The sequence below is a fragment of the Chanodichthys erythropterus genome, chromosome 17 (assembly GCF_024489055.1).
Source record: "Chanodichthys erythropterus isolate Z2021 chromosome 17, ASM2448905v1, whole genome shotgun sequence".
NCBI classification, from domain to species: domain Eukaryota; kingdom Metazoa; phylum Chordata; class Actinopteri; order Cypriniformes; family Xenocyprididae; genus Chanodichthys; species Chanodichthys erythropterus.
Genome location: NC_090237.1, coordinates 26884215 through 26907187, shown reverse-complemented (window position 1 = coordinate 26907187; position 22973 = coordinate 26884215). Strand labels below are relative to the sequence as shown.

The 22973-nt window shown below is 40.1% G+C and overlaps 2 protein-coding genes across 2 annotated transcripts in view; both read right to left on the bottom strand.

Annotated features, from left to right (window-relative positions):
• Window positions 1-14429: 14429 nt before the first annotated feature.
• Window positions 14430-16296, bottom strand: sst1.2 (somatostatin 1, tandem duplicate 2). Its single transcript, XM_067365827.1, has 2 exons — window positions 16082-16296; window positions 14430-14807 (listed from the first exon to the last, which is right to left on the bottom strand). The coding sequence occupies exons 1-2, from the start codon at window positions 16232-16234 to the stop codon at window positions 14598-14600; spliced, it is 363 nt and encodes a 120-aa protein (XP_067221928.1). The 5' UTR covers window positions 16235-16296; the 3' UTR covers window positions 14430-14597.
• A 1456-nt stretch (window positions 16297-17752) lies between these two features.
• Window positions 17753-22973, bottom strand: part of col4a3 (collagen, type IV, alpha 3) — a 37298-nt gene continuing 32077 nt past the window's right edge. The window contains exons 49-50 of the mRNA XM_067365259.1: window positions 21525-21697; window positions 17753-20565 (exon numbers count right to left, since the gene is read on the bottom strand). Coding sequence (XP_067221360.1) covers window positions 20481-20565; window positions 21525-21697 — 258 coding nt within the window. The 3' untranslated portion in view covers window positions 17753-20480. The remainder of the gene's footprint in view (window positions 20566-21524; window positions 21698-22973) is intronic.

Sequence of the window (22973 nt, the reverse complement as noted above, 5' to 3'; positions counted from 1 at the left end):
CAGTTCTAGAATCCCTGCAAGAGTGATTAACTGCAGGTTTATCCCCATCCACACTAAAGGTGTATGTGGCGGCCATTTTTGCTTACCACACTCCTGTGGATGGTATGTCTGTTGGAAGACATCCTTGGGTAACTTGTTTCCTCTGTGGAACTTTGAGGCTGAGGCCTGTGGCATGTTCTAGGGTGCTGACTTGGGATTTAGTTGTAGTTCTGGAAGACCTTTCCATGGCTCCCTTTGAGTCCATCGAGGAAGTTTAAGACTGTTTTCCTCCTCATTATTTCATCTCTCGAGAGAGAGAATAGGAGACTTACAAGCCTTTGTCGGTATCTCCTTCCTGCCTTAATTTTGTACCAGGCATAGTAAAAGTCATCCTACAACATAAGCAGTGTTACGTTCCCCACTAATGCGGCGATTCTTATTGTGTTGCAGGCTTTTTGCCCTCCTCCTTTTCATACTGCAGACCATGAGAAATTGAGTCTGCTTTGCCCATTCAGGGCATTAGATGCATACATCCACAGAGCCCTGTGGCGTAAGACTGATCAGTTATGTGTGTGTTTTGGGTCTCCCAAGAAAGGGTACCCTGCATCTAAGCAGACAATGAGCAAGTGGATAGTCCGGGACCACTCAACCAGGAGTATGGCTGCTTCTAAATCTTTGCTGTCAGGAGATTCTCCCCAAGATATTTGTGATGCCGTAGGTTGGTCCTCGCTGCACACGTTTGTGAGGTTTTATAACCTAGATCTGACCTCCACTCCGGGGTCCAGGGTGCTTTTATCTTAGTGTGTGCTTATGATTTCACACAGACAGGCACTTGGTACTGCGATGGCGTGAGTACAGATGTTCCCACAGCATCTTAGACGCAGTGTGAGTTCCCTTGAAAGTTACAACTGTAACCATGGTTCCCTGAGATGGAACGAGATGCTGCATCACTTTGCCATACTCCCTGCATGCCTGTGACCGACTTGCTTCAGCCTATCAGAAGTTAGCACTGTTTGGTTTGGGTGTGCTTTATAGTTTCCTAGTCATGAATTCACCAGCTTATGACGTTCCATCATGCCATTGGACTGATTTCACATGTACTTCATGAAACAATCACACAGAGGCGTTCCCACAATGTCTTCAAAGCAGCGTCTCATTCCCTCTCAGGGAACCATGGTTACAGTCATAACTGCAATGTTTTCTGTAATAATGACATTAAACATTTAATAAAAGAGTTCACACAAAGCATTCACGTCACTTCATAAAATTGAGGTTAAACCACTGGAGTCACATGGTTTATGTCCACATTTCCTGGACCTTGAAAGTTGTAGTTGCATGGACTGTCAATGGAGGGACAGAAGGCTCTCAGATTTCATTAAAAATATCTACATTTGTGTTTCAAAGATGAACGAAAGGATGAGGGTGGACATGATGATGAGTAATTAATGATAGAATTTTTTTGGATCAAATAACCCTTTAATGTCATTTATAATAAGATGCTCTACCTAACCCCCAATCGGTCCCCGAGTGCCACAGCAATGTCTGCCCACTTCTCTGGGTGTGTGTGTCTGCGGTTTGCAGTGTGTGTGTGTTCACTACTCACTGCTCCTAATGTGTGTGCACTAACTTGGGATGGGTTGCCATACTTGGCCTTCATGTCACGTCACTTTTAAAAAAATAAAATAAAAAAAACCTTTGAATTCCATTTGTAAACACATAGCCTCTACATAATCTATGTAAAAAGGTTTTCATTTTAGAAGCTCCATACACTGATGTCTTAAAGGGATAGTTCACCCAAAAACAAAAATTTGATGTTTATCTGCTTACCCCCAGTGCATCCAAGATGTAGGTGACTTTTTTTCTTCAGTCGAACGCAAATTATGATTTTTAACTGCAACCGCTGCCGTCTGTCAATCACTGCTATTATTTGACTGAAACAGCGGTTGCAGTTAAAAATTATAATTTGTGTTCGACTGAAGAAAAAAAGTCCTCTACATCTTGGATGCCCTGGGGGTAAGCAGATAAACATCAAATTTTCATTTTTGGGTGAACTATCCCTTTAAGCATAAAAATGTGTGTGCTAGAATCACTTATTATGTGCATGAGTCTTCAGTTAGGGAAACTTTTCTGTCTCATTGAATGATTTTAAAGAAAAAAATGCTTTAAAAATACAGAGCAGTTTATAGTAACTTCTTTAATTTTTAAATTGCTGTTGAGTGTTGAAAGGTTACATTTTTTCCCCCAGACAGATTTTAAAACGTTCTCTAAATAGTAAATAAATAAAATATGCTAATTTAATTAGTTAAAAGTGAAATACTAGTAAATTTGGGTCAATGGAAAATTTTTCACTACTGAGATCACATTGCATACTCATGCACATATGCACATATTTTTGCTCTCTCTCATTCATAAAGTTAATGCTTCCTGTAAAATATACTGTACCGTCTCAGCATCCAGTATATGAAGAGCATGATTCAACATTTTAGAGGTTCTATGCATTGAAACCATATGCTTCAGGCACCTGCCCTATGATATAACATGTATCATATGTATTTCACTGTATTTCTCACACAGTCTCAAACAAATGGTACTTCTGTGAAGCAATACATCCCGAATGTGTAATAGAAGAATCAATGGTATTTAGTGGTGGAGCAGTCAGGCAGAGACGAGAGAAAAGAGCACCTGGCAGCGGAATCATTCAGCATTGATATTTAAACATAGCCCCGCCGAACCCTGTCTAACCACCATCACGCTGCTAATCAGCTCTTCAACTCAGACAGAGAGAACATACTTTCTCTCAAGTGTGTGTGCCTATGAATGTCTTTGAGCAGGTCAAAATGATCTCCTGAGTGTCTCGAAATAAATTGCTTTCAAAACTTTTCATCTCCGTTTTTGCAACAAAGAATCGTCTGCAATTTAACTGCTGTGATTCTTTTATGCAGTTTAAATAAAATCAAATCTCTTTTTCCTGTGTCAGGAATATAAAAACATAACCAGTTTCTATTCATGCATATAATTCATGCTAATCAGCCGACAGCTCCAAAACTAGTTTGCTTGTTTAAAAATTATGCAATTATCAGTTTTTCGTCACATGCATTTCTTAATTGCTTAATTTATTTTATTCCTTTTGAAGTTGTCACCACAATCAGACACAGTTTGCCATGATGTCACTTCCTACTGTCACCTTTTTGATTTACATATTCATTGAATGTGATTCATACTTATTTACATATTCAGTTCCCAAGGTTTTAGAACAAGGAGGGGGGGGGGGTTTCGGGATGAGAAGGAGGAATACTACTTCACCTCATCTATTTGATTTTCTCTCCCAAACTACTTTTTCCTTGAAGCATGAGTGGCCACGCACTCCCTCCAGTCATCAGACTGTGATGGGCCAGGACCCTCATTTTTTGACTACAGTGCTAACTATAGTATTGAACATGGGTCATACTAGAGCATCTACTAAGCAACCTATTCACAGGGGAGCATAATTCTACTGTAGACCCTAAGATAGGGAGCTCACTCACAGTGGCCCATAACAGCGAGCACATTCAGCCCTCTTAAGAGCTGAACATGCTCATTTTATTGGCAAGATGGGAGCCTTTACAGAGGATGCCACACTAGGAGAGAGATAGCTCCTAAGCAGCTCTTCAACTGGTGCATCCTTGCATGTTGCTAAACTCCTTTACTCGATACCTCAATGTGGAAATCTAGGAGGAATAAGGCTCAAACACTTATATGTGGGGCAGCAGAGGGGCAGAAGCAGATTATTATTATTACAACACCTGCGTCAACTCTTTCTGCCTCTAATTCCTTAGAATTAGACACATTCAACATTAGCAAATGACTCTAGACTCGTATCCCTCGAGAGAGAGTCCAGCCAGGGTGGAGCTTATGCATCACAATTAATAGATTCAGCTCCCTCGAGAGCTGAATAAACGAATGTGCTGCGTGCAAATGCTATATTCTATGACAGTCCATGACCCCAATAAAATTGTCATGTTTACACACATGCTTCAGACACCGGTCACGCTGATGATGTTCCCCAAAGCGTCAATCCAAGACTCAGTGTTGAGTTCCACTTCAAAATGGAACAGCATGACTGCCATGCCAGGGATTTGATTGTATGTCTTGATACCCTCACATCTTAGCCTTTCTCTGGCTCTCAGTGAGCCACCTACTGACCGAACTGGCTGTGTGTTAATGTGTCTGTCTGCCTATAGTATACATGTCTGCCCTTTATGGAAATGAGAGATGTGACACATCAAACTGTAGGCGTTTCTCAATGTCAGGGATACTTCCTTGGCAGGACTGGTCCTTCCAAGTCACTTCCTTCAGAGGCTAGGCGAGGCTCCTCTTGTCACGGTAAACACAAAGACAAAAGGTAGATCCAAGTGCAGCAGAGATTTATTAAAGGGGTAATCCAAAAACGTAATCCACAGAGGGATGGGATAAGTCGTGTGTTATGGGAGGGATGGCGGGCCAGATCCAGGGCCCCCAACTGATAGCCAGGGCGGTGCTGGAGGAACTGACCAGGCTGGTTCCAGCGGTGCTGGAGTCCTGGCTGAGTGCCAGGGTGGTGTTGGAGGAATTGACCAGGCTGGTTCCAGCGGTGCTGGAGTCCTGGCTGAATGCCAGGGTGGCGCTGGAGGAACTGACCAGGCGGGCACTGGCAGGTCTGAATTCCTGGCTGAGTGCCAGGGCGGTGCTTGAGGAACAGACTAGGCGGGTCTCAACAGTTCAGGTAGCCTGGGCAGAGACGGCAAGGCAGAAGGCTTGGACGGCGGCGGCAGGGCAGAACAAGTGTGCTCCATGGCCGTATCAGGGAGAGCGCGCAGCTCGGTGACGGCCTCCGTGGCCGTATCATGAAGAGCGGGCAGCTCGGTGACGGCAGCTGGCTCAGGATGCTCTGGGACGGCAGTGGGCTCGGGCTGCCCTGAGTGCATCACAGGACTGACAGGGAAAGCCTGCAGGACTGGCGTGGACTCACTGGCTGGAGCGGACTCACTGGCTGGAGCGGGCTCACTGGCTGGAGCGGACTCACTGGCTGGAGCGGACTCGGGCCGGATCATTAAGACAGTTATTAATTGCGTCCTTGAGGACCACATCAGAGAGACCATACCCCTCCGCCCGTGACCAGAACTTCTGGACGAATGTCCGCACTCCCATTCTCCCCTGGCGAAGAGTTGCCAAAAGGGCCTGAGCCTCCTCAGCCCCCACTGATGACCGGAGTCTCCTGCTGCTGGATCTCTGCATGGTGGTTCGTTCTGTCACGGTAAACACGAAGACAAAAGGTAGATCCAAGTGCAGCGGAGATTTATTAAAGGGGTAATCCAAAAGCGTAATCCACAGAGCAGGCAAGGGTTAAAAGTCCATGAAATCAGTCCAAACAACAGGTACAAAATAACCAAAACAGACAACCGGGGAAATCAGAATACGCATGACATTAAACAACGAACCACAACCAAAGACAGAAACAGCTCACTATAAATAGACAGACACTAATGACATGATACAATGCAGCTGGGTGCAATGAAGTGATGACGAGTCCAGGCAGTGTGTTATGGGATATGTAGTGTATGTAATGGGTGGAAATAAGAGTCCGGGATGGAGTGCCCTCTAGTGGCTGATAGGGCACTCTCACTGGTGATCATGACACCTCTTTAGCATTCGGAGAACACGTAAATGGAACAGACTAGCAAGTGCACGTCATTGCATCATTACGTCAGTGAAAAGGTCCGCTTTCGGTAAACAGCTGCTTGTTTTCTACACGGAGACGTATAGGATAGGATTGTGGGTGATTTGAGAGCACGAAGAGCGCAAAGGCTACACATATGCATCCTTTCCTGTATATGGGATATTTTTCGAACGAATGACTCAGTCCTTGCTTGAAATTCTGAGGATCCTCGACATTGGAACAGACCTTCGACCGATGTCGATGACGTAGCATCCTCGAAATTCTGGCTTCCGAGGATCCTTCCTTGACATTGAGAAACGCCTTGTATTTACAATGGTTTGAAGGCATATCAAAGAAAATACAGTATCTTCTCTCAATGAAGGTCAGGTGGTCTCTCTTCCTTGCTCTTTCTATATCTCCTTTTCCAAAATAGTCAAACTAGCTTTCCCATAGGACAGTATGATAGGTTTCACAACAGAATATTTTAACATGGATGTAGTCATCAAGTCTGCTTCAAGCATCTGTGATTTAATGAGTTTAATCTGTTGTTGTGAAGATGAAAATAACACACTTTATTCCACAGCCTCAGAGCACCAAAATAAAAACATAAAAAATATGTAAAATATAATAGCCTTCATTAAGTAATTCAAAATGTAAACGATGCACAACAATGCAGCATTAAATATGGAAAATTATATTTAAAATGGTCCAATTTGATGTATCAAAAAAAAGTTTCAATCATTAAAAATGTGATTCATCATTAAGGAGGACTGGTGAATCAAAAACAAAGCATTCAATGATAATATTAAACTTCGTATATACTTGCACCAGCATGCTAATGTTTATGAAAAATGTGTCAGAGAAGTATCAAGATTAATGTGTGAGAAAACAACAGTTGTCATCATTTAAATGTGAGCTCATCACTTGGCAACATGACAGTAGCAAAGTATCTGAGAAAGACATCTGAAATATGAAATAATATTCAATATAATATGAAATATTGTTTAATGTTGTACTACTGAATATTATTATATCTGGTTAATTTCTTTAATTTCCTTTTTTATATTTGAATATTTAATATCTATATATTTAGGCTACTCTGTAGGCTCTGTTTTGGATTATGGGTTGAATTATTGTCATGACTGAAGCACAGGGCCAAATAATCTTACTGACCCTCAACGACACAATTTTTCCAAACAGAAACATTGCAAAACAATAGAGGAGTCCCTCCAAAGTGTTTTAGGTAAATATATTGCAGTTTAACAGCTGAAGCAGTTGACTGTACAGTCTGGCTTCGGTTTGTCCTACAGTAATTTTCTATATGAGTCACAGAGGAGGTAGAACTAGCCGTGTGATCACTTTAAGCGAGTTTAAATGGGGATTTGGAGGCAGAAGTGGACATATTTGTGCTGGCTCATTTCTCTAATGTTGTTTCCCTGCTGATGGTGCAGTGTGCTGATAATGAAGTTAATTTAATGTCAGTGTAAAATGACTGGGAGGCGACGCTTTTCACTGCCTTGCGCTGAACACTTTCTTAGTAGATACAGGACCTCATTAGAACTTTGCTGCGGTAGAAAACTTTCAAATAAGATGCAGAAATGAAGGTCTCTTATGTAATGCAGATAAAACACACACAACTATTATAATAGAAACCACGTACCAGTGTTCCTGCTCCGCTCCGCTGTCTGCTGTGGTGCAGCACCTGTGATGAATCTTCAGGCTCTCGCCAAAAGAAATTATATTTTCATACTATCTGAGTTGAGAATGTGAGTTTGCAGTCTCTATTGGATGTGATGTCATAAAAACACTGTGTACTGAGGAATAATGAGAATAAACAACGGGCTGCAGTGCTGTCCGTACATACCAATACACAATGTGACCAGTGTAGTCTGATTCTCAAACAAATGACTCTTATGAACTGGTTCTTTTTAGTAAATGCAAAACATAGGCCTATATAGCGCAATTAGTGTAGACAACTCAAACAAATTACTTATTTTTTTTAAAGGTGGGGTAAGCCATATTTAGAAAAACACTGTTTGGAAGTTAGCTGGGCTGACACCAACAACAAACTTGTAGCCAATCAGCATTAGGGGCATATAATGATCGAGGAAAGAGAATGAGCAAGAGGAAGATTTGAAGAAAAACTGCAGAAAGAGAGATGAGAGACAATACAAAAGAGCTCAAAAGAATATCACTGGAATGAAGGTTTATGACTGGGCAAGCGCTTTAGGACCCGTGTTAACATTAGAAAAGCTTTCCAGCGCTGGAGAGAGCTAAGCGGGAAGGCCTGAAAACAGATGCGGAGGCTGCTTTGATTTCGCTTCACATGTGAGTAACACTGGGTTTGAGTGTCATTGATTGCTGATGGCGACTAACAACGAACTCTTGTTTGTATTTACTCTTGTGTACTGTACGTTCATTTTTTTGTGCTTCCTTGTCGTTCCTTCATCGTCTGCGTGAAGCATTATTTTGTTGCGTGTCAGCTGTAATAAACATCCACTCTCGCAATGCGTGTATAATAGAGTCGTGCAGTTAAACCACTGCGCACTGACGACCGCAAGAGAATGCGGTGTTTAGCGCATTGTTAGTGCACTCGCCTCGCAGCGATCGGGCTGGGGTTCAAGACTGATTCGGAGCAGGGTGGTTAGGATTGGAGGGTGAGTTTTGGAGGCGGAGCAATGAAGATAGGGGTGGGTTTTTTGGGTTGATTTCAAATATCAACAATGTCCAACAGCGTTTTTGAAATATGGCTTACCCCACCTTTATTTAAATGAAAATCATAAATAGTGACCAGTGTATGTGTGTGTTTGTTTATCATCTATCTATATATGAAATATATTACATGCAATTTAAAGGTGCCCTAGAACTTTTTTAAAAAAGATGTAATATAAGTCTAAGGTGTCCCCTGAATGTGTCTGTGCAGTTTCAGCTCAAAATACCCCATATTTTTTTAAATTAATTTTTTTAACTGCCTATTTTGGGGCATCATTATAAATGAGCCGATTCAGGGCTACTGGCCCTTTAATTCTCGTGCTCCACGTCCACGGAGCTCGGGCTTGCCTTGAACAGTGCATAAACAAAGTTCACACAGCTAATATAACCCTCAAATGGATCTTTACAAAGTGTTCATCATGCATTCGGCATGCATGCGTCGGATTATGTGAGTATTTTATACTGTTATATTGTTTACATTTGATTCTGAATGAGTTTGAGGCTGTGCTCCGTGGCTAACGGCTAATGCTACACTGTTGAAGAGATTTATAAAGAATGAAGTTGTGTTTCTGAATTATACAGACTGAAAGTGTTTAACCCTTTCGACCGTGAGTTTAAAATATTCTAACTGTCCCCCCCAGAGTGAGTTTTTTTAAGGCGACCGTTATTTTAGAACGTTCGCCTTTAATGTTTCCATAGCGACGCGTCTTGCGTGTCACGAGCGCTGAATGCAGCAACAATAACACTGTATGACAGATGGATCGCTATTATTTAGTTTTTCCTTTTTTATTTAAAATATTCGCAAAATTGCTTACCATGTCATCAACTATCTGATATTCCGATCCTCAAATATGTGTAAGTGAGTGTGCTTTGTCGTTTTAAAACCTTTATAAATGATCTTTATCTTGATCTATAATGCGAGATGGGCGCCGCCATCTTAGTTTGCGCTGCAGTTCAGAGTCCTGTCAGTCGGATTTACAGCAGGTTAATTCATAATTTTCTTCCGAAATATATGCAAGTAAGTGGCTGGTGAACTGGAAGAATAATAGAGTAAACTTTATAGTTACTTAGGCCCATTATGTGTGTCTGATATGAATAAAAGTCGCCAAATTATATTTGTTATTGCTGCTTCCACTGATGTCGGACATCAATGTGTATATTATAAATGCTTAATGTATTGTTTTAATGGTGCTTATGCATATTTAAATGTCTGAAACCTTAAAATAAACATTATGTGTCTGAAAACACTGCATAGCTGTGATATATGACAAGAGCTGCGCGCGTCCCTCTTGTAGCCAGAACGCGGAAGCACTGTTTGAATCTGGCAGTTATGTGACGTCGCTGAACGTTCGAAATCCCATATGTGGTACCGTACGCCCAGGGGCACTGAAATAAAAATCCCATATGTGGGACCGTACCGCTCAAAGGGTTAAAAATGAAAATAGCAATGGCTCTTGTCTCCGTGAATACAGTAAGAAACGATGGTAACTTTAACCACATTTAACAGTACATTAGCAACATGCTAACGAAACATTTAGAAAGACAATTTACAAATATCACTAAAAATATCATGTAATCATGGATCATGTCAGTTATTATTGCTCCATCTGCCATTTTTCGCTATTGTTCTTGCTTGCTTACCTAGTCTAATGATTCAGCTGTGCACATCCAGACGTTCTGCCCTTGTCTAATGCCTTTCATAATGTTGGGAACAAGGGCTGTCATATGCAAATATTAGGGCGTACACCCCGACTGTTACGTAACAGTTGGTGTTATGTTGAAATTCGCCTTTTCGCCTTTTCATTCAATGGCACCTTTAATTCATACTTTATCAAATTGATTTTTTTTAAATCAGTTGCCAGTAAATGATGTCATAATTTTTGAACTTTTGAACTAACCCTTTAAATATTTTGACCTGAGAGAGATCTCTCTCTCTCTCTCGGTGAGAGTCCCACTATCTGTCATCAGTTCAGTCAGCTTCCATCAGCATCAACACACACACACACATGCTAGAGAGATCTTTATAGGTGGCCTAGCAGTGGGGAGAAAGTTAAATGGAGTTTATGGGATGAATGGTAGGGAGTGTTTAAGGCCTCAAAGGCTAATGGACCAGCTCAGTGTGCGCAGACGACATGCTGGTTTTCTCAAAGCACACATAAACACTTAAACGCACAGACCACTGTGTTTAAGAAGCCGTGCTGTTTCTCTCTGAAATGGATGAGTGATTGTGATTTGTGTTGTTTGCATAATTCTTTGATGATTGCCTGCGTTGTTCACAGACTAATGCCCTCATGTGGGCCTACATATTCACACCCACTTATACACTCAAATTTATCTTAATATTTGTCTAAATAAGAACATACCATAAACTTCTAGTGTTTTTAACAGTTATTATTATTGTTGTTGTTGCTGCTTTTGTTATTTATAAAATAAAAGAATAATAATAATAATATACAAATTATTATAAATAAAGCTAATTACAATTACTATTGTTATGTTGTTTGGCAGCAGTAAATAGCGCGAGACATCAGTTCCGTCATCAGAATGCGTTTTCAGACCTTACCAACCGGATGCTCAAGGCAGTTGGACATAGTGGTGTATTAGAGGTAAAAAATATATATATATATAAATACTGTTCGGTTTCTCGCACAAACCGATCGTTTCGTGTCTTAGGACATCAATGTGTTGTCACAAGCCACAGGGTTTCATTTGGATTTGTCTGTGCATGTTTTTTTTTTTACTCTTATAGATGGAGTTTCCATTGACATGCATTATACAACTGACAGTCTGCAATGGTTGGAGTTAAAAATCATCATTTGTGTTCTACTGAAGAAACAAAGTCACCTACATCTTGGATGCCCTGGGGGTAAGCAGATAAACATCAAATTTTCACTTTTGGGTGAACTATGCTCTCACCAAAGCAGATTTAAAATTGCTTTTTACTTTTGCGTCAGCTCAACAGCAGTTTTGCAGCATCACGTTGCTCAACATTTGCTAATATTTGTGCTAAACCTAAACCAAATGAAATATGTCTCCATGAGAAATAACAGTTGGTTGTGGGCAGGCAGGCAGGCAGTGAGTAAAGAGGAATTAACCAGCTGACATGATGACTCATCACGTTCAGTGTAGCACAACTAATTGGTTTGATTGACAGCTGTAGATACAGTGGCTAGTGTATCTCCATATGACCAGATTGAAATTAAAGAATAGTTAAGTAACAAAATACCATACATAAGCTGTACTGCAATGAATTGGAATGACTTTGGCTGTCTGCCAACTTCTCATCACTTAATTTTACACGCAGAAGGTCGTGAATGACAGTAACGAGTCTTTTGTTTGGAGAGCGTGACACGTCACTGGCTTTGCTAGAGCTGTGTGGACAGCGAAGATACACTCAATTCATGCTTTGGGCCTATTGTTTTCCTCGCAACAGAAGGATTTTCTGATATTTGTGTTTTGTTTTAGCTGGACGAGGGGCATTATGAGGGAATAACATGGAAAATCTTTGTGTGGGTGCATGTGTGCGTGAGAGAGATATTATTGCTAATCTACCTTAATATCCAGAGGAAAATTATTATGGCTCTTTTATAGCTCTGGTGACTTTTTCCATAAAAAAAAAATAAAAAAAATAATAACTATTACAATTATAAAATTACATATATAAAATAACTATAAAAATGAACACATAGTTATTGATATAATATATAAGTTTACATTGCCCTGTTGAAAAAAAAAAAGCATATGCTGGTAAGGTAGGTTTTGAAGCTGGGATGTTGGTTTGAGCTGGTTTATGCTGGTCAAGTACTGGTCCTATGATGGTCCAGCTTAGGACCAGCACTTGACCAGCATGGTCGATCTTAGGACCAGCATGGACCAGCTTAGGACAAGCACTTGACCAGCATGGACCAGCATAGGACCAGCATGGACCAGCTTAGGACCAGCACTTGACCAGCATGGTCCATCTTAGGACCAGCATGGACCAGCTTAGGACAAGCACTTGACCAGCATGGACCATCTTAGGACCAGCATGGACCAGCTTAGGACAAGCACTTGACCAGCATGGACCAGCATAGGACCAGCATGGACCAGCTTAGGACAAGCACTTGACCAGCATGGACCAGCATAGGACCAGCATGGACCAGCTTAGGACCAGCACTTGACCAGCATGGACCAGCTTAGGACCAGCACTTGACCAGCATGGACCAGCTTAGGACCAGCACTTGACCAGCATGGACCAGCTTAGGACCAGCACTTGACCAGCATGGACCAGCTTAGGACCAGCACTTGACCAGCATGGACCAGCATAGGACCAGCATGGACCAGCTTAGGACCAGCACTTGACCAGCATGGACCAGCATAGGACCAGCATGGACCAGCTTAGGACCAGCACTTAACCAGCATGGACCATCTTAAGACCAGCACTTGACCAGCATGGACCAGCATAGGACCAGCATGGACCAGCTTAGGACCAGCACTTGACCAGCATAGGACCAGCATGGACCAGCTTAGGACCAGCACTTGACCAGCATAGGACCAGCATGGACCAGCTTAGGACCAGCACTTGACCAGCATGGTCCATCTTAGGACCAGCACTTGACCAGCATGGTCCATCTTAGGACCAGCACTTGACCAGCATGGTCCAGCACTTGACCAGCATGGACCAGCATAGGACCAGCATGGTCCATCTTAGGACCAGCACTTGACCAGCATGGACCAGCATAGGACCAGCATGGTCCATCTTAGGACCAGCACTTGACCAGCATGGACCAGCATAGGACCAGCATGGACCAGCTTAGGACCAGCATCCCAGCTTCAAAACCTACCTTACCAGCATATGTTGTTTTTTTCAACAGGGTGGTAGAATTTGATTTGAGTCCATATTGAATTTCAGACATTTGATTGCAGATTATGGTATCTGAGTAGAGTTTGAGACATTATTGGGATTACAGCAGGAGTCATTTAGCCTACTCAGGAGAAACATCTGAGAAGCAGGAGACTTTAAAGTCTCATTTGCTTTCCATTTAATCTCATTTCTTACTAGCAGATATTACAAAATCAAAAATTGTTTGAGCCAATGTAGAAAATAAGTAGGCCTACAAAAACAAGTAACTATAGAAAATGTCACATAAACACACTATATATGTACATACAATATGGTTATTCTAACGCAAGCTAGTCAATATCTGTAAGTAAAATGAGCATGACGCATAAACACACAGACACACACTTGAGAAAATGTGTGTACTCGGTAAACACGGCAGCAGAGAGCCGTTCATAATGCCTGACGAAGTCTCTTCTCAGGCTTGCTAATCAAACAGTCCAGATGTGTTGAAATATTTGCGGTGCTTTCAGGACCATAATTAAATAACAATTACAACTGCCTAACAGCTTTTTCCACCCTGTCTGCGCGTTCGTGCGCGAGCCTGAAGGGACGGAGCTCGAGTCATGGAGCAGTGTCTGTTTTCACAGACAATAACACGCTAATGAAGAACACATCAAACCGGAGAGTGTGTGCGAGAGAAACCAGCCTGCAAATGATGCGCGTGAGTTATTTGTTCTCTTCAAATATGTTCCATCAGTTATTCGTGCGAGATGAGGACACGTGGGTTTTACTGACGGAAAGGGGGACCCCAGCTAACGTCGTAGGAACAGTAATTTGCTATGTTTAACGTTAACATGTCTAGTTTTCTTGAAGAGATAATGTTAGTATTTTCCTAACATTATATTTTAATCACAATATACAATTCTTTGAACGTTTATTTGTAATAGTCCAAGAAGTTAAACATTAGCATTCATCAAGTACAACACCATAAGGATGTTCCGAGAGTGTTTCTCGTTCCCCCTCTTTTGTCATTCTTAATCATATTGGTGTGTCGTGCCTGTCACCATGATAAACAGAAATGATCGAAATAATCCCTAATGCCTGTTAATTACCACTAATCACCTCACCACCATGACATCACACACACCCACACCCACACACAACATTAAAGCTAATGTTCCCTGCACAAATAGTTCAAAGAAAAGACAGCATACTAAATGTATACCTCATCACCATATTCACATAATCCACCACAAAAAAAGCCCTTTTAATTTTATTCTTTATTTCGTAGTTTATTAACTTCACATCAGTCGATTGGCGGACAGAACCAATTAACTGGTGGTTTGACCACAGCAGTAAGGTTAGCAAGAGATTTGAGAGGGTGTTAGTTGGCAACTTCAAGTGAGGGCCTCAGCAGGAAGTGAAGCCCTTCCAGTAGAAGTTTTTGCATCCCGCTTTACGTTCCCGAGCGGGAATGTGGTTCGAGCTCTCTGCGGAACGCTCTAGCTCCACACGTAGGTCCTCGTTTTCATCCACCGTTGATATATCATTCTCGCGCATCTCCATTTCAGGCATGGAGAGCAGGGAGAGAAGTTCTTCAATGTCTTTCTTGGTCCAGTCCTGAGAAAAGAAATGATGGGATTAACATTTCAATTCATTTCCCCCCTCACTTTCCCTTTTATTTGGATAATAAACACTGCCTGGTAAAGTTAATGGGGTGCATTCATTTAGATTAAGGTATACATGAGGTGACTAAGGCTAAAAGAGAAAAGCCCATTTGTATTTATAGTGGAATGTGTGTTTTGATTAGAGCTAAATGTATCCCATTAGAGTTCCTGTATAGTAAAAGATAATGCATTTACTTGCCAAGATGTAAATGAGAAAAACAGAGGGTCATTTAGAAACATGTGGGAGTTAAAAGGAAAAGGAGAGAGAGGGACGGGAAGTAATGATGTCTTCCTATAGAATTAGAAGGTGTTTGTAGTAATTTCCCATTTAAATGTCTATTAAAAGTAGAATGAACTAGAGCATTAAACAAACTAAAACTTAAATAGTCCTCCTGTTTTGATGCAAAGGGATAGTTCAAAAATTGAACTATGAAATTGTCATTATTTACTGTTAAATATATCATTCATTTTTTCTGCAGAACACAAAAGAAGATATTAAAAAAAAAAAAAAAAGCCTTCTTATAAGTCGATGGGGTCCGATGTTGTTTTGAACCCCATTGTATTTAGTATTCCGCAGTAGAAAGCCAGTCAGTACAGGTTTGTACTGACATGAGGGTGAGTAAATGACATTTTTTGGGGGGGTAAACTCTCCATTAATGTGTGCTCACAACAACTACAGTTTAATGTTGGTTAAATTTGAGTGTGGGATGGCAGCACTGAACATGCAGATAATGGAAAACTAGAACTCATTTGAACAGCTAGCTGGTAAATCTAGACCATCCCGGTAACAGAAATGTTCTAGGAACGTTTTGTTCCCATTAATTTCCCCATTAAGTTATTAAAACATTATTTCTGAATGTTCTCATAATGTTCAAAAAAAAAAAAAAAATGTTTATGTCTTGGTTATGTGAACAAGAAACATTAAGGAAATGTTTTCTTTATTTGATTATTTTGCAAGTATTGCGGGAACGTTACTTTTGAATGTTCTCTGCACCATCTGAAAAAAGTAGCAAGTAATATAATTTTTTTTAAAAACAGACTAATGTCCAACTTAAATGTTTCAAAAAAACATTCCATGAATGATGTATAAATAACATTTTTGTGTTAATGTTTTGATGTTATTAAAGACCAGATAAATGTTTGTTCATAATTTTGAGAGAACCTTGCCAGAAAGTTGTGAGAACGTTTCCCTGTTAGCAGATGTGTCAATGTGCATTCGAGGCTCACCTGTGTAGCCTGTCCAATCGCCCGTGCTCTCTGCAGAAGTCTGCGATGGCGGAAGTCCAGGTCCGGTTCTAGCTGGGAGTTTGCACTGCGACCACACAGCACAAGAGACAGACCCAACAGGGCCAAATAACACTGCAACTCACACAGTCTCATCTCAAACCTCTGTTTTCCGTTCACGGAGTGTCTCTTCGGAGCTGTGGTTCTGGTTCTGGACCCTCGGGAATCCCAAGCGCTCTTTTTAAACTCTCCCTTCACTCGTATTATTGACTGACAGCTGCCCAGGTTGCTGGGCAATGGTGGATTGTGATGTCATAAAGCATTAAGATTCTTCTGGTCCCACACTAATGGGAGACACTCTCATTAAGATAAGGCAAATGAACGAATTGCGACTTGACAATGAGAGCTACAATAAAAGCATTAGACTGAATGGATTCGGGTTTGTTCAGCTAATCTAAAACAAATACAACAGAGAAATGCCTGGGTTTGCGTCTCCCTCGCTTTGAAGCACACGCCACGGCAGAAGCGAAGGATAAAAGGTTTTATAAACTTAATTGACTCTGAGTGAAGAGTTTAATGTGTCTTTTCTTGAAGTGTTAACACAAGAAGTACGTGCGTTTGCGCTGCCGGTGACATCTTCCTTTCCCATTGAAAAGATCAAAGAATGAATTTAATGATTTGTGAATTCTGAATTAAGATTCAAAGATATATAAATATCAAAGCCCAAATGTAATAAATATTTACAATAGAAGACATATTACTGTATTACACAAAGACAAGCATCACTTTTGTTTATATGAATCTTAAACCCCTCAAGCCATTTATTTGAGACCAGAATATCATTTTTGAATTTGGGATTAGGCTCTTTTATTATGTGCAAGTTCAACTATTTAGAAGCCATCCAGAACAACATGGTGATGAGCTGTTCCTTTTCTGCTCTTTTCTCTTACAGATTGCCTTCAAAAATATGAATTTATTTGGATTTTTGACCATTTTAAGTTCCAAGTTGTAGCATTTAATTAGAAAAGGTGGCACTTGTGCTTTTGAGTGTGAGCTCACATTTCCAGTAATGTCACATTCGATTAGATCTTTAAATGATTTCATTAAAAGAACACCACCTACTACAAAAAATAGTGAATTTTGATAACAAATGTTTAGAGACTTTTCAAAGCCAAACTCAAAAGCAGTGAAAAGTAACACAAAAACATTTGCATTAGGCAGTCAAAAAGAGATTCTGCCCTGACATCTTGTGGTCAGCCTTAAGTAGTCATGACTTAGAAAAGGCAAACAAATCTCAAAACCAGGTTACATAAAACTTAGATTAAAAGTGGGGATGATAGATAGATAGATAGATAGATAGATAGATAGATAGATAGATAGATAGATAGATAGATAGATAGATAGATAGATAGATAGATAGATAGATAGATAGATAGATAGATAGATAGATAGATAGATAGATAGATAGATAGATAGATAGATAGATAGATCTTCATCCAAAATATGATTTATTCAATTAGTGCAATGTTACTACATGTCCAAACACAATCATTACTTTGAATTAAGGGGACAAAAAAGTATCATTAGGCCAATTAAACATACATTTTCTACAGAAATATTCAATATATACACATTGTTTTAGACCAAAAAACATTATAGCATTTTCAATTATACAGTTCTCAAGCTATTAAACACTGCAGCCAAAAAAAGACCAATAACTTCAAAACCAAATGTGTGCAATCATGTTTTTAGTTGCAATTATGAAACCGCAAAACACAGTATTTGTGATTCATATAGACACACAAATCACACTTTCAGCCAATTCTGATTTCTATCGCTCAGTACAGGGAAAAAAACAACAACAACAAAAAAAAGTAATACCTGACTGAGTGGAACAGACCTGCAACAAAGCAGATTATACAATGAAGGAAAGTTTCATATTTTCTGTATAAGTGTTTTTAAGACTACACTCATTGATAAGCTTGTCATAATGTCATAATTAATTACAATTCCTGTTTAAATTGAATATGAGTCATCAGGAAATCTCCTTAATGCAATGCTATGATGAGCGTTTTGTGAATTCACATAATGGCTACACATAATACATAATAAATGAACATTTCATTCATCTGACTAATAGCACCATTAACTCCGAGTCACTCTGAGTTAAATATGAACAAGCATAAATATGTTTTGCAAGACCTCAGCACCAAAAGCATATTTCAAAAAAGCTTTGCACAAACTAATGTGAATTCAACAATTTTGTACACTAAGAAACAGACTTTTCCTTGAACAAAGTTCCAAAAGCAAGCAGATGTATAGCAACATATTTGTATAATAAAGCAGACTACACTGACTATTGCACACAATGTTTCAGACATATCCAAACTACTTAAGCCGAGATCTACTGAATTTTAATTCAAGATATTTAGGCAATTCCTTAAAGGATGTATATTATAAAACAAATTTGGAACTTGGAAGACTGACAATTATTTGCTATATTACTATTTGTTTACTAAATTAGTAACACATTAAGACAATATTTTTTAGTATTTGTTCGTATTTAATATAGAGTGTTAGTCAGGAAGAGATTAATGTGTATTAGTTAACATTTAAAATTAAAGTATTTAAACTTTAATTACTAAACTATTTCTCAGTAGCACTGCTAAAGTGTAGATTAACTTTTCTATTTCTATTCATTTTAAATACTGAATTAAATATACAGTTTTTGCTCAATATGAGCAACCTGAGCTCAAACTATTATTCAGTGAGTGCATGTTTTTCAATGCATGCTTGAATCTTGCTAGGAAAAAAAAAAAGGGTTTCCTTTTGACGCGGTTCACTCGCATTGCATTAGTTTTGACACTTATGGGGAAAACTGTTTTCTCTGAATCCTGAAGCCTGATTGGTTCACATCTGTGCCGCTGCACAGACAAATGTAAGCTCTAGCGTAAGTTCTGCCGGGAAGACTCTAATGTTACGTCATTCATTAGATCACATCTAACCAATCTTTATGGAACACCTTGGTATAAAGCATCGGCACTTACACTTATCTGAGTTCGCAGATCTCCACCTCCATCCTCCCCACCACCACCAGGATGGTCCCTGTCCATATCCATGTGGGGGGTCGGCTTCGCCCCTGCCTTCATTCCAGGCAGGATACGCCGAGCCTACAACCATTTGGATGCGTGCTACGGACGGGGCCTACGCCAAAGAACTTTATCCCGTTGTATAACTTTCTGGTTGTTAATAAATTGTGTTTAAATCATAAGTTATTTTGCTCCTCAGTCTTTCTGGTAGAAATGGTATTTCAGGCCAAAAAGGGCAGGGTTGACTGCCTATATAAGTCATACAGAAACGCTGTCAGTCAGAATCTTACTCCTTCAGCGGAACAATGTTACTTCAGCAAAAGAAGAAGCTCAGCCACCAGCCTGAGCAGTGCCTCACTCTCCCCTCAGTGCCTCCTGAGTCTCCTGTGCTCTTCACCCGCAAAGATCAGCACCCCTCATCTACTGCGAGTGGCATGATCACATTTGGCGGCTCTAACGACGAATTAGGTTGGCTGACTACCAACTGTATAGGCAGTCAACCCCGCCTTTTGTGGCAGGCTGAAACACCAGACTTGAACCGAACAGGCTTCAGGATTCAGAAAAACAGGAGTTTTCCCCATAAGCGTCAGCAAAACAGACGCAATGCTCATTCTCATTATCTTAGGGTTCCCATTTTCTTAGGATTTTCTAATGGCTCACAACTGCTTTTCCCACACACAAAAGTCATTCATACTTAACTACTAATTAAAAATAGTTACACTTTAGAGCATGAAAGCTGTTTAGTAATGAGAAGTAGCTGAACTGAAGTCCACCAAATCCTAAATTGGACTTCAAAATTATAAGTTAGAGTACATTTGAGAGAAACACATTGATAAGTGCTGGCCAAGACACAGAGAATTCTGAAAACAATGACAAACACTGGGCTTGTACTGTACCTTGGATTTAGGATAAATCAAATCTAAAACAAAGAACAAAGAGTCTGTGCCCATCATACAGTATGAAATTTTCTGTAAAATTTCGGTCAACTCCGACTGCCCAAAATCTGCAGACTGGAGAATTTTCGGCAACTATTGTTGCTCATCTAAAATTGCAAATCTGAGCAAAAGTTGTGTAATGTATTCCAGCCTTAACTTGTCCAAAGGTTCTGATTGACTGAAAAGCATTTAAAAAATGAATAGTTGCTCTACCCATAACTGTATCATTCCACTCATTAACTGAATCACATAATGACAACTCATTTCCAGAGTTTCCAGGTGAAACACTTGAGGGCTGACTTCACGGATCCTACCTACATTACACAAGTCATGGAAAACTGACAAGTGAAAGTTTATAGTTCAAGTTTCATACCAAGGTCAGCTCTGACCATAAAGCTGCTTCATGCAGACCTGACAGCGGCTGATAATCTCTTTCTGTCTTGCTGTCTTGGGGACTGGCATACTGAGGAAAGAGAAAAGGTTAAAGGTTAATTTGTGATGTTATTTTTTCTTTAAAGGATTAGTTCACTTTAAAATTAAAAAATTACCCCATGATTTACTCATCCTCAAGCCATCCTAGGTGTATATGACTTTCGTCTTTCAGACAAATACAATAATAATCACCCTGATGCTCCCAAGCTTTACAATGGCAGTGCACGGAAACCACCTGTTTGAAACTCAAAAAAGTGCATCCATCCATCATAAACGTGCTCCAGGTGGGTTTATAATGGCCTTCTGAAGTGAAGCGATGCACTTGTGTAAGAAAAATGTCCATATTTAACATGTTATAATGTAAAATAATTAGCATCCACCAGACCGCCTTCTGTATTCAACGTACAAAGAAAGTGTAATGCCTCTCGTACTTCAAAATGCTTATGCAACATCCAACGCCTTCCGTATTCAACTTACGGAAAAAAGTAAGTAAACTTTTCCCTACGTTGAATACGTAAGGCGGTGTGGCGAGTGGAAGCTAGTTATTTTACTTTATAACATATAACATATAACATATTTTACTTTATTAAATATCGATATTTTTCTTACACAAATGCATCGCCTCGCTTCAGAAGGCCTTTATTACAGGTGGTTTCCGTGCACTGCCATTATAAAGCTTATGAGCATCAAAGTGATTATTAATATAACTTTGATTGTAGTCGTCTGAAAGAAGAAAGTCATATACACCTAGAATGGCTTGAGGCTGAGTAAATCATGGGGTAATTTTCATTTCAAAGTGAACTAATCCTTTAATATAACAGTGTTTTAAAAACTATGCCAGTCATGATCCAAGCAGTGAATCGTGAAGATTGACTTTGCACAGTCAAATCTAATTTGTGAAAACTTTATTCCCCCCTCCCCCCATTTAAGAATCACCCATGTAATCTAAAGCAGATTCAATAAAAATTTTAAGTTTCTAAACTCTTGTACCTGAACATTTTGCTAGGGTCAAGTGATGCAAGCCAGTAGCTGAAGGAATCAGGATAGAAGTTACAGGTGCCACGACCATGACACTCTATGAATGGAATCTTCCGGAATTCTTCCAGACAGGATCCAGGTGAGACCAGTGGCTGTCCGGAACCTTCTGCACCTGCTCCGGTTTGCTAGGAAAAATAAACCAGAACAAGCACAGAGAGAGGAAGCAGATTTTTTAATGTTTTTGATTTTTTAAAATGGTTTTTAATGTTAAAAGGCCATATATATATATATATATATATATATATATATATATATATATATATATATATATATATATATATATACAGTGGGTATGGAAAGTATTCAGTATACATTTTTCACTCTTAGTTATATTGCAGCCATTTGCTAAAATCAAGTTAATTTCTTTTCCTCATTAATGTACACACAGCACCCCATATTCCCATATTGACAGAAAAACACAGAATTGTTGACATTTTTTCAGATTTATTAAAAAAGAAAAACTGAAATATCACATGGTCCTAAGTATTCAGACCCTTTGCTGTGACACTCATATATTTAACTCAGGTGCTGTCCATTTCTTCTGATCATCCTTGAGATGTTTCTTCACCTTCATTTGAGTCCAGCTGTGTTTGATTATACTGATTGGACTTGATTAGGAAAGCCACATACCTGTCTATATAAGACCTTACAGCTCACAGTGCATGTCAGAGCAAATGAGAATCATGAGGTCAAAGGAACTGCCTGAAGAGCTCAGAGACAGAATTGTGGCAAGGCACAGATCTGGCCAAGGTTACAAAAAAATTTCTGCTGCACGTAAGGTACCTAAGAGCACAGTGGCCACCATAATCCTTAAATGAAAGACGTGTGGGATGACCAGAACCCTTCCTAGAGCTGGCCGTCCGGCCAAACTGAGCTATCGGGGGAGAAGAGCCTTGGTGAGAGAGGTAAAGAAGAACCCAAAGATCACCGTGGCTGAGCTCCAGAGATACAGTCGGGAGATGGGAGAAAGTTGTAGAAAGTCAACCATCACTGCAGCCCTCCACCAGTCAGGGCTTTATGGCAGAGTGGCCCGACAGAAGCCTCTCCTCAGTGCAAGACACATGAAAGCCTGCATGGAGTGGACTCCAAAATGGTGAGAAATACGATTCTCTGGTCTGATGAGACCAAGATGTAACTTTTTGGCTTTAATTCTAAGCGGTATGTGTGGAGAAAACCAGGCACTGCTCATCACCTGTCCAATTTAGTCCCAACAGTGAAGCATGGTGGTGGCAGCATCATGCTGTGGGGGTGTTTTTCAGCTTCAGGGACAGGACGACTGGTTGCAATTGAGGGAAAGATAAATGCGGCCAAGTACAGGGATATCCTGGACGAAAACCTTCTCCAGAGTGCTCAGGACCTCAGACAGGGCCGAAGGTTTACCTTCCAACAAGACAATGACCC